The following is a 12,178-nucleotide window of genomic DNA, read 5'->3' on the forward strand; positions in this document are numbered from 1 at the left end:
ATATATATATATATATATATATATATATATATATATATATATATATATATATATATATATATATACACGCACAAAAATGAATATAGATGGTGCATAAAAAACCGAGATAGCATGAAGTTAAAGCTAGCGGTTGATTTCACGGGACATTATTTCCACTTTTAATTTAAAAAGATTCATCAATTTATACAATTAAGTAAAGAACTTCGGATCCGCATTGGCAGCTCAGTTTGTCATAGGGTGAAGTTTGGACGAAAGTAAAGAATTTGGACTGTGGTAAAGCTTTAAGCTGAGGGCCGAAAATATGATTCCCTCGTCTTAGGGTGTGTTTAGTAACCTGTAAAATGACTTCCGGAAAATGTTTTCCGAGTTTTCTGTGTTTGGCAACGTCCGGAAAATGCGGTCAAGGAAAATCAGTTCATTTTTTCGGAAAATGACTTACGGAATTTTTTTCCGTAAGTTATTTTACGGAATCACCAGAATAGCTGTTTCGCATGTTTTCGACCAAAACCAAGTCATATCACCCATGACCATGGACCAAGGAGGTGGGGAAACCGCCGGAAACCTTTGCTACATTTTTTTTATTTATTATTTTTTATTTTTTATAAATTCTATTTTTTTTATTAAATACCATTATTTTAATAACTATTATAATTTTTTATATTTTAAATAAAACAATTACAATGTTTAATTATACAATTCTATCCATTTTCCAGAAAATGAACAAAACATACAAAAACAGTTTTCCATAATACATCCAAACACTGGAAATGAAATTGTTTTCCGGAAAATAACTCATTTTCCAAAAAACATTTTCTAGAAGTCATTTTCCTGCTTTCCAAATGGATCCTTAGTTGTTACATAAACCCTCTTGCATGCCTGCCGGACTTGTGTACAACTATTAAAGATCGAACTATAATACCCATACTAATTAAAACGCAGATTATTGAACAGATGTTATTCTGATCTATATATTGAAAGATAAAATAATAATTTCTGCAACCACATCCATCTTGAACTGAAAATATATACAAATCATCTAGAATTCCAGCTATACATTCCCTTTTATGCGGTTTGGACATAAAAATGTCTCCAAAACTTTGATGCGTGTATTTGTGGCATGCAGTATGTGTTGAAAGCAGCAACAACTATTCAGGAAGAGGCATATGGGGATGTTAACGTGGAAGTGGAATGTTTTCATGCAAACACTGGGGTTAATACTCTGTCTGGAGGATCATATTATGGGAAAACTCTGGTTTACTCGGATATGAAGCATGTTCTAATCAGAATATCATCAAAATCTGCAGCAACTAAATTAAGATCAGGCGAGGAGGACAATGCTATTCTAGTTTCTGCCCACGTCGATACAGTTTTTGCAGCGTAAGTGTTTTCAATGCTTTCTGTATCGTCTCTATATTGTTGAGCATATAATATAATATAAACATAAATGTACAATCCAACTATCAGGTTAGGCTTTTAGTTGAGATGCACACATGCTTCAATTTATATATGAGTAAGATATATGCAAATTAAAGTAGTTTTAGAGGTTTAATTGGTTGGATTTGATGTCTATATTAGGGAAGGAGCTGGAGATGATAGTTCTAATGTTGCTGTTATGTTGGAGCTTGCTCGTGGGCTTTCAAAGCAGGCCAGTGGCTTCAAGAACTCTGTCATCTTTCTTTTTAATACTGGGGAGGAAGAAGGCTTGAATGGTGCTCATAGCTTTGTAACTCAGGTTCGTTTAATTTTATTCACCCAAATTCATCAAAGATCTCATCTTCTGCTTCAATTCCTTTTGGTTATTACTTGCATATATTATGCCTATATATATTATATATATGTTGTTCATGCAGCACCCTTGGATTAATACTGTCAGAGTGGCTGTTGACTTGGAAGCCATGGGTCTTGGTGGGAAGTCCGGAATATTTCAGGTATATACATTGCTCCGATCACTTTTACTCACAAAAGGCGAAATTCCTAGTCCCAGTTCTCACAAGATTGTGGAGGGAGGGATAAGCCTTTAACGATCCATTAAGTGAGAGGGCTAGTGCCTAATGCTTATAAGAATATGATCCACCCACACTGTAGTTGCCAGGATTCGATCCTGTATTTTGCCCACAATTTGTCACTCAGGAAGTCAGGAACTAACTGAGCTATCGTGCATACAGCTTGATCAGTTTTTGTGTGTGCATATGCTGGCCTAAATACAGATATGCATAATCTTAAGCAAACTCTGTTAACCTTGGCTTGATCTTCTGTTTCTTCTATTTTTCCCATTCTTTTTTTTTTTCATTTTATTAACAGGCTGGTCCTGATCCGTGGGCGGTTCAGAATTTTGCTAAAGCGGCAAAACGTCCATCCGGCCAGATTGTGTCACAGGTCTGTTTTATTTCTGTTGATCATATCTGATATATGCATAAAAGTGTCCTACTTGAACTTAAAGTTTTGGAGTTTGGACAACTTGGTATTGCAGGATTTGTTTGGTTCCGGGGTAATAAAATCTTCAACTGATTTTCAAGTGTATAAAGAGGTTGCTGGTCTGTCCGGCCTGGACTTTGCATTTACAGACAGCACAGCTGTCTACCACACCAAGGTAATAAGACATTAGACTTCGGGTTTGATTGATTCCTATGTTGTTTTCTGATGATTAAGTATATTTTGTTAATCCAGAATGACAAGCATGATCTTTTGAAAGCCGGTTCGCTTCAACATCTGGGTGATAATATGCTTCCATTCCTGCTTCATGCTGCAACATCATCCGATTTTCCAACAGGGAAGAACACTCTATCCCAAGGAAATTCTGAGGAAGAAGTAGTGGATACAGTTGTATACTTCGACATTCTGGTACTTCAAATCACCACATCTTATGTTGTTTGATGAGTTAATGTCATCTGAAGTCTTCCAAGTATAGTGATTTTGCCAAGTTTAGTTCTAAACATTCAGATGGCATTAACTCTTGTTTGATTGTTTGGGGGTTTTTTGCATTCTAATGTATACTTATCCAAAAACAACAGGGAAAATTCATGGTTGTATACCCTCAAAGTTTAGCTGATATGATCAACACATCAGTGATAGCATTAGCCCTTCTCGTGTGGTCTGCAGTGCTAAATCAGGGAGGGCTTTCATCTCTAGTTTCACTAGCACTTTCAGTTTTGAGTATTGTACTCATGTGGATATGCTCTCTCGGTCTCACCGTCCTGGTTGCTTATATCATTCCGAGTATATCAGCATCCCCAGTTCCCTTCATTGCGAGTCCATGGCTGGTGGTTGGCTTGTTTGGGGCGCCTGCTCTTCTAGGGGCCTTCATCGGTCAACACGTGGTTTATCTCGTTCTTCGCAAGTTCTTGTCATACACATTCTCAGAAACCAAGGGATTCTTGCCTCTTTCTTTAGGAGGAGACGAGGACGATGTGGCTGTGTTAGACTCTGAAAAATGGATGTTTAAAGCAGGTTTATTGCAGTGGTTGCTTGTCCTTGCTGTGGGGAATTATCTCAATGTTGGCTCTTCTTATTTCGCCTTGTTTTGGATGATTTCCCCTGCAGTTGCTTGTAAGTTTCCATATCCCTTCCTCCGGGACCATATTTAAGTTTGTCGAGCATATAATATATAAAATATAAATACAGTCTTACTGTCAGCTTAAACGAACGTTCAGATTTCCTGTTTGAAGTACTGGCGGAGACAACCAAGCCACTCAACCCACTAACCGCGGTCATAGGATTGGCTGCTCCATTAGTAGTTTCTTCGGGTGTGTTCGTTCAGCTGGTGAATACACTTATTGGGAATTTAGTTCGGTTTGTAAGGTAACATCTAAGAGACTAAAAGTCTAAAACAAAGCTTGCTGGAATTCTTCAATGTTCAAACTTGGATCTTTGTGATGTTGCAGTAACCCTGGAGCCCAGGCAGACTGGATAGCTACTGCAATTGTTGCAGCACTCATTGCAGCTGTAATATGCTTGACAATGGTTTATGTTCTGCCATACATTCACAATTCAGGAGCAAAACACAAATTTATAATGACTACCTGTATCGTGCTTCTCGTCTCGCTTGGCATGGTGGAACAGAGCATGGTTCCACCCTTCATCGACGACACTGCAAGAGCAGTAAATGTGAGCATTATCATGAACACAAATTCATTGAAAACTACAATACACCACGTGTTGAGCATATAATATATATAAACATAAATGTGCAGTCCAACTATCAGTCAATCCTGCAAGATCTTAGGCCTGAATTTTGTGTTGTGGGTTTGTAGATTGTGCAAGTGGTGAATAATACAGGGGAAGGTACGGTGTCGCATATCTCTCTGTTTTCGACGACTCCGGGAGGGTTGTTTGTGGAGGCTGAAAAGCTTGGAGGAGGATTGGTTTGCGGCAGAGAGAAGTCGTTTGATTTTGTGACATTCACTGCCTATTATAGCTGCTGGACTGCTGAAATTGAGTGGAGCAATAATGCGCTGATTCCGGCGCTTCGTCTTGGCAGTGATTCCCAGGAAAATGATGACAGATCTACTTTAGTCCATATCACTACAGGAGATTCCACTCGCTGGTGCCTCAGCATTAACACCAATGAAATCCAAGACTTCCAGCTCAAAGGTTCACTAATTCTGTTAGACCAAGTCCAACATTTTTTCTACTTGCTATATAACTTTTGGTGTAGTGGTAAACGCTTAATCCTAACACATCTGTATCCTTTCTGGATGCAATGCAGATGAGAGTGGGGTGTTGGTTTCACGCGGCGAGAAAAACAGCATAGATGGTTGGCACCTTATGCAATTTGCAGGAGGGAAGAATTCGCCAACCAAGTTCGACTTGACTCTCCATTGGCACAAAAACAGCTATGGGAAAAGAGTGGTGGAGGGATCTGAAGGTGGTGAAGAAGTGCTGCTAAAACTAAGAGCAGATGTAAATGCAACTACTCCAGAATTGGATAAAATACTGGAGAAGATGCCTTCTTGGATTTCTCAGTATGGGAAGTCAACTTCACCCTTTACCTTAGCTTACTTTGATACTCTGTATGTTGCAGACCCTTCTCTAACAATGGGCAGTTCAGTGGCAAGTGAGTAGAAGTATCACTCTGTATGTGTACCATTGTAATAAATTTCTACTACAAATAATGGAAACAATCTTGTAATTTAGTCATCAGAAGTTTTTTATGGTTAGTTGCATATATAAAATATGAAAATAATTACCAACTTAACCCTCGACAATAGTTGAAAGATCAAAATTAAACTAAAACATGTTATAGGTAAATTGTGGACAAAGACATGGAATTCATCCATAACAACTACAATGTGAAAGTTACACCCAATGTAATGGGCTCTTTGTGGGCACAAATCACTAATCCTCTCACCTAAGAAGTTGTTGAGTCAGCGTGATTTACTCTGCTAACATCTTGCCCAGCCCATGTGTAGAAAAATCTTGGATTGAGAGAATTTCGCCAATCAATTATTGATTAATGGTTAAATTATGTGTCTTTTTTTTTTAATAGTTACACACCAAAATATAGCAAAAAAGATTATAATTACTAGACCACACGATTAACTTGTTAATGTGCTTATTATTCAATTTAATATTAACATTAATTATAAAAAAATCTCCTAAAATATGATTTTTTAAAAAAATTAAATTCTTTTAATGCAAAAAATATATATTTCTTTACAAAGTTATTATTATTTTACATAATTAAATCAAAATTATTAATTATGTTAAGTAATAATAAATATATAATAGTAATTTTGGAAACAAATATTTTTAAAGTTAGATTCTTTTGCCGCTAACTCGCTAAGAATTATTTCTTATTCTTCTCCGATCCCAAAGAATTACGGAGTATTTCTTACTCCGTATTAAAGTTGTTGTTGTTGTGAAATAATAATATTAATGATAAATATAATAGATCGATTTAAGTTGTGTTGGAATTTCGTACGGACCACACGGCTAGCGACTAGTTTTAGGAGTCCACGGCTCTGTGGCGGCCATTAGCCACATAGGTCACGTGAAAGACGTGGTTGCCTATAGTGTTCGAATTGTACGGTACAGACCACATGGCTAGCGACTAATTTTAGGAGTCCACGGTTCTACGTGAAAAACGCGCTTGCCTCAACTCAGTCAAATAGTCCTAGTTATAGGACATTAGGGATGAACCGCCCCATAATCGATAGTCAATAATCTTTTTTTTTTTTTTTTGAAACCTCCATCATCAAAGTATCCGCAGTCGAATTATGTTGAACATCCCCATCATCTTCACGTCGACGCTTCAGGTCTGCATGCACGATTGACATATTTTCCACCAGAACAGGAATAGCAGGGGTGGATGGCACACATACAGCATCAACTGGTAAATCCTTAAGAATCCAATTGGCTCCCACTGGTTTTGGAGGCCTACGGAATCCTGCTCTTAACCATGCCCCGTACAAATAATCCTTAGGCTCGATCCCTTCTTCATACACCTTTCGGCAGAACCGATCCGAGTGACCTATAAGACCACAACAAAAGCAAAAGGTGTTAAGACGTTCATATTTGAACGTAACCCATTGGAAATCCCCATCTCTTAATCGCAACTTCATTCTTCGCTTTAGTGCCTCATTGATTTTCAGAGAAACCCGAATGCGGAAGAAGCTGCTATTCCAAGTACCTCCGAAGTTATTTGGATCGGCCGATATAAAAGTGCCCACATAATTTCCAATCTTCTCCACAAATTCAGTGTTTGCAAACATTGTGGGAAGATTGTGGATCTGAACCCAATAGTCCAAAGAGTCCAATACCACCTCCTCAGGTCTAGTATTCGGTGGCACCTGCTTGCATATCAACATATTATTCTTGAATGACCAAGGTCCCTCATCAAGTACTCGTTGTATATCTCGGGAGTCATTGCTTTATATGTGTAGATTTGGCATCATTTGGACAAAAATGTGTAGATTAAAATCCCTAGACTAAAATATGTAAAGTACCAATGCCATTACCTTCTTTTCAAAACCCTACCTTCTTTTCTTTTGATTTGACCTAGAATGCCACAAAGAATGCAATGCAATTGCCTTCTTTTCACTTTACTACTTTATATAATAATTAATTATAGCTACAAACACTATTAATTTGTTTAATATATATGATTATAAGATCTTCAAATTAAAACAATTAAAGAATTAATACAAAATTAATACCCTTGCAAATTTTAATTCTGTACTCTATTATTAAATAATAATGGCCAAAAAAATAACAACAACCTAACGCAACTACAACTACTGTAGTCATATATAATAATAATAATAATAATAATAATAATAATAATATATTATTATTATTATTATTATTATTAACCTAATTACTATTCAGTGACCAATCCAACTATTTCTTCTTTGTTTATTTTCTTTTATTACTTTTTTACTTATTTTTAAATTTGATTTTTTGTGTTTAATAGTACTTTTAGTGTAGTTTTTAAATATATAAATTTTGTATATTAATATTAAAGTTAATATTATAAAAAATTAAATTAAAAATAACTTTAGTCAAGCCTTATTAATCGAACTAGACATATAAAATGAGACAGAGAGAGTATTATTGTTATAACAATTATAATATTAATAATAAGAACAACAACTACTTTGCACTCCTATCCAATATGTTTGGGTGTGATAGAGTTTGGTATAATGTTCAAAAAAAAAACCTTTCCTCTTAATCAACAACATTTGAACATTTTTTCTCCCTCCCACGTGAGCATCAGACTGCCGCATCTGGAACCTGTCAGGTTTTTTCTTTTTTTTTGATAAAGAAGGTAATGTGATTACCTTCTTCTCAAAACCCTAATGAGAAGAAGGTAATGAGGTTAGTACTTTACACTTTTTAGTCCACCTTTTTGTTCTTACCTATTTTTGTCTCATCCTTGTCAAATCCACACAATAATGTCAAGGACCCTATATTTCGGATATGGGGCAACAGGAACACGAAGAGATTATCTTGCAATGGCACAAAACGAACTCCCATCACTGGACGCCAAACCGACGCCATCACTTGCATCATATGATCAACTTTTATAGTCCGGTCAGTGAGAAATCGGCCAACCAGTTCATAATGAGAACTACTCCCACTCGCATGATCGTGTATTGGCGCATCCAAACCTCCTGCATCTTCCTCCGCAATGGATAACAAAGCACAATCCGATTCCAACGCTTGCATGTCCATTATTCAGACAAAACAAACAGAAAGACAAAAAACAAAGACACCGACGACTGCGCCGGAAGAAACAAAGCAGAAAACCCTAGATTCACGTAGGGAGAAAACTCTCTAAGAAAACCCTAGAGAGAGAGCCGCTTTATATGGCAACAAATTATTTGATAGTCAATAATCTAATTGATCGAAAAATCAGTTTTAGATCGGTTTTAGTTATTGATCTAATATTTTTTATTCTTTTTTTTTTGGTTATAGGCTTTCGGTTATTTATCAGTTTAATTAATGATTGTGGCACTAAAAATACCACAAAGTGAGGATAAAAATTTAAAATTTTCAACTAAGCCATAAAAATATTTATGATAAAATATGAAATGGGTAAAATAAATTGTATATCATCTCTTATCTATTCGAATGATATGATATTTATAAATACTTTTTATTTTAGTTAAATCAACTCTATGCATTAATTTGAATATGATGACACACAATTGAAACTTCTAAATTATATTTACTAGATAGTTCATAAAAAAATAGTTTTTCTTTGAAAATATTTTTTATAGGCAAAAACTTGTGTGAGACCGTCTCACCATGAGACGGGTCGGGTCGAGTCGGGTCAAGATGCAAATGTAACACTTATATGCACAAATGGCATACTTATATGCTCAAATGTAATACTAATCAGAAATAAAATTTTTGTTACTTATAAGGGTCAATGTAATACTTTTAAGGGAAAATACAATACTTTTACATTTCGATTTAAAAGTAGTACATTTTTCCTCAAAAGTATTATATTTGCCCTTATAAGTAAGGGGCACTTGTCAACATTACTTATTATGAAAAATGTATTACTTTTTCTCTTATAAGTGACAAAAATTGTATTCTTGATTAGTGTTATATTTGAGCATATAAGTATGATATTTGCATGGTGCTTTGACCCGACCCGACCCGTCTCACGAACAAGGACCCGTGAGACGGTCTGATCTCACACAAGTGTGACCATTTTTTATAATATCTATTTGCTTATAACTTGTCCTGTGTCATAACCTATATCAAGAGAGCGCCGATAAGAATCAAACTTGTGATTAATCTTTTAGTATGAGAATCATATTTTACCTAATCGACCACATATTTCACAACAATATTATATTATTGTTATTACTAAGGTCCTATATTTTCAATAAGAATAAAAAGTCCGGGTATTAAATTGTTGAGAAATTGAGTCTCTAAAAATTAGTGGCTGAGCCTTTAGTAACTGGTCAAAGTAGACATGGTTGGAACCAACCACGTGTGAATTGTGAAATGCATTTAACAAAAGAATGAAAAATTAAAACATGTAAGGAAGTATATATGATTAGTCAGAAAACTCGGAGGAATGAATATAATGCTTTCATGTTTTAAGCCTGCTTTTACATTGTAAATGCACCCCAAAGAAAATATATATACGTTTAATAACGAACATTGTACTGTCCTCAGTTGAAGGGTTATAAGATCGAGTGACCAAAACAAAACAAAAAAAACATGGGGGAGAGGGCAGGGTACGAGATAGTGGTGTTGTTTACGTTTGTTGTGTGTGGAACTTGGCTGGTTTTCCATTCTCAGTTTAAGGCTCTGCCGGAGCCCCTCAGTGAAGGGAACGCCGGCGAAACAGGGTTCTCTGAGGTGCCGGCCATGAACCATGTTAAGGCGGCGTTGGTTTGCGGCAGAGATAAGTGGTTTGATTTTGTGACTTTCTCTGTCACCTATAGTTGCTGGATGGAACCGATTATTCCTGGGTGGAACAAAACCCAGATTCATCCTGCGCTTCGTGTTGGCAAGGATGATTTGGAGGGAGATGATGACAACAGAGCTACTATAATCCATATCAACACGGCAGGTTCCACCCGCTGGAGCCTGAGTGTTAATACCAATCAAATACAACACTTCCAGCTACAAGGTATGTAGAGCATGCATCATTTTGATCTTCTTCTTCACTTGTACTTCATTTTTTTTTATTGAGAAAGAAACCGCAATCACTATAGGATGGTGTACATTTGATAAACACGTCTGGTAACTAGAGGTGTTAAAGTAAGTCAAAGTCTACAAGTCAACCCTAAACAGTCCTACGGTGGGACGATTAGGGTCTAAAAAATTTTACTCACAGAAATACTGGCCTCCCGCACAGATTAACCCGCACGGGCCATGGACCAACCCACGGACTTTCAATAAAATGTATATATATAAAACTTTTTGAAGTTGGCCTGCGACCTACATGAGGTGGGTTTCGCGGGTCGACCAACAAACATTTCAACTCGTGATGGAGCTGGTCAATCCGCATTGACACTACTACTTGTGACTCTAATTATCGGCAAAGTACACCAACCTAGGCTATTCAAAAATTGACCTGGATTAAATAAAAAAGATTAATAAATCGCTCTCAGATAGATAAAATTGTAATACTGTGATTATCAAATTAACCGTCTTGACCAACTTAGCATTTAGGGTTTACGGTACTTCAATTCATTTTTTATCTTCATCTGATTGATCTTTCTTGCTTTCATGGATGCAATGCAGATGATTCCGGGGTGTTGGTTTCACACGGTGAAAAGAAGAGTATAGATGGGTGGCACATCCTGCATTTCGCAGGAGGGGAGAACTGGGCAACCAAGTTCTACATGACTCTTCACTGGCACAAAAACAGCTCTGCTATGGAGGGATCTGAAGGGGGAAAAGTGATGTTTCTGAAACTGAGAACCCATGTGAATGCAACGACTCTAGAAATGCATAAAGTACTGGAGAATCTCCCATTCTTGGTGTTCTCAGTATGGGAACTCCACTTCACCACATACCTTAGCTTACTTGGATACTTTGTATTTTACTTCTGTTTTAGAGCCTTGGTTGAAAATGACTTCATCAGCTTATCTAGCAAGTGTGTAATAGTATCGCCATTGGATTGTGATTAGAGATTCTGAATCCTCATTTTCATCCACTGACCACTGTAACTACAATTAGGCTCGAATAATGAGTTTTACTGTAGGTTTCTACTACTAAAGAAGTCATTGACGGACCAAAGCTTACACCAGTGAAGATTTGAAGTCTCATAATATATTTGAAGAAGTTTGCAGCCTTGAGATTTTGGACACACGAGAGAATATTCTACAGTTTGAGAGGCTTTTTCTTCATGAGCGTTTAAGAGTTTATTCTTCGGATCATCATCTTCTCAATACCATCATGATTTGTGCTAAGCTGCTTTATTGAGAAGACAAGTTTCTTTGTGCTGAATTGCGGACTGTATCTCATACAATTGTGGTGCAATAGTGAGAAAGTGAGAGTGACAGCGTGGATCTCCAAATGTGGGAATCTTTGGACTGATGGTTGCTTGGATCTCTGCCTCAACAATAATACTTTATAGGCTTCATTAGATTGGGTTGCTACCTTGTGAGGTATAACACACATTGGGTTGAGATTGCGATCTCGATCTTTACCATCTATATATTGACTGGTTGAGATAGTGGATTGGACTTACTGATGGTGGTCCCCCACGCATACGTAGATATTGTTGTATCGAACTGGGTAAACAATATTGTGTGTTGTTTATTTTCTACTTGACTTAAATTCTGCATCTAGTCTTTTCAGTAGTTCTCTTACTGATCGAACAATCATACATTCAACTAGTGATAAGACAGTCTCTCAAATAGGACTATAATATAATATAGACAAAATATTTAACACGAATACAGAAATTTCATATTTGTTCTATATTTGCGAGCTAGCAGCATTAACAACCGGCCATTGGCTGCCTGGGGCCATGGCGTGGCCAACGGGGGTATTGAGCCCCCGAGCACGGCGACAACGACCCCACTTGAGGGTGTGAGTGTAGTATTGAACGTATGTAGGTGGGGATCGACCCTATCGGTTGGTGCCTGGCTAGTGAGGTTAGCCGATCGGACTTCCCATAATGTGGCATGGCTAGCGAGGTCCAATCACCCCTTGACCTACCAGCGGCACCACATCAACGGGGGGGGGGGGGGGGGGGGGGGGG

The 12,178-nt window shown here is 37.1% G+C and overlaps 2 protein-coding genes across 3 annotated transcripts in view; both read left to right on the forward strand.

The window, feature by feature from the left end:
- Positions 1-5,137, forward strand: part of LOC115996783 (endoplasmic reticulum metallopeptidase 1-like) — a 7,777-nt gene extending 2,640 nt beyond the window's left edge. Inside the window, exons 1-12 of one of the 2 annotated variants that reach the window (XM_031236191.1) lie at positions 491-542; positions 1,124-1,377; positions 1,576-1,732; positions 1,851-1,928; positions 2,302-2,376; positions 2,471-2,590; positions 2,668-2,841; positions 3,012-3,546; positions 3,651-3,798; positions 3,882-4,104; positions 4,251-4,590; positions 4,706-5,137. In XM_031236191.1, the coding sequence (XP_031092051.1) occupies positions 1,265-1,377; positions 1,576-1,732; positions 1,851-1,928; positions 2,302-2,376; positions 2,471-2,590; positions 2,668-2,841; positions 3,012-3,546; positions 3,651-3,798; positions 3,882-4,104; positions 4,251-4,590; positions 4,706-5,061 (2,319 nt within the window). In that variant the 5' untranslated portion in view covers positions 491-542; positions 1,124-1,264 and the 3' untranslated portion in view covers positions 5,062-5,137. Of the gene's footprint in view, positions 1-490; positions 543-1,123; positions 1,378-1,575; positions 1,733-1,850; positions 1,929-2,301; positions 2,377-2,470; positions 2,591-2,667; positions 2,842-3,011; positions 3,547-3,650; positions 3,799-3,881; positions 4,105-4,250; positions 4,591-4,705 lie in introns of those variants that run through there. The other variant, XM_031236190.1, reaches the window with a different exon arrangement.
- Positions 5,138-9,678: 4,541 nt separating this feature from the next.
- Positions 9,679-11,099, forward strand: LOC115997012. Its single transcript, XM_031236462.1, has 2 exons — positions 9,679-10,093; positions 10,711-11,099. The coding sequence occupies exons 1-2, from the start codon at positions 9,679-9,681 to the stop codon at positions 11,097-11,099; spliced, it is 804 nt and encodes a 267-aa protein (XP_031092322.1).
- The last annotated feature ends 1,079 nt before the right edge of the window (positions 11,100-12,178 follow it).

This window comes from Ipomoea triloba, chromosome 11, assembly GCF_003576645.1.
Source record: "Ipomoea triloba cultivar NCNSP0323 chromosome 11, ASM357664v1".
NCBI classification, from domain to species: domain Eukaryota; kingdom Viridiplantae; phylum Streptophyta; class Magnoliopsida; order Solanales; family Convolvulaceae; genus Ipomoea; species Ipomoea triloba.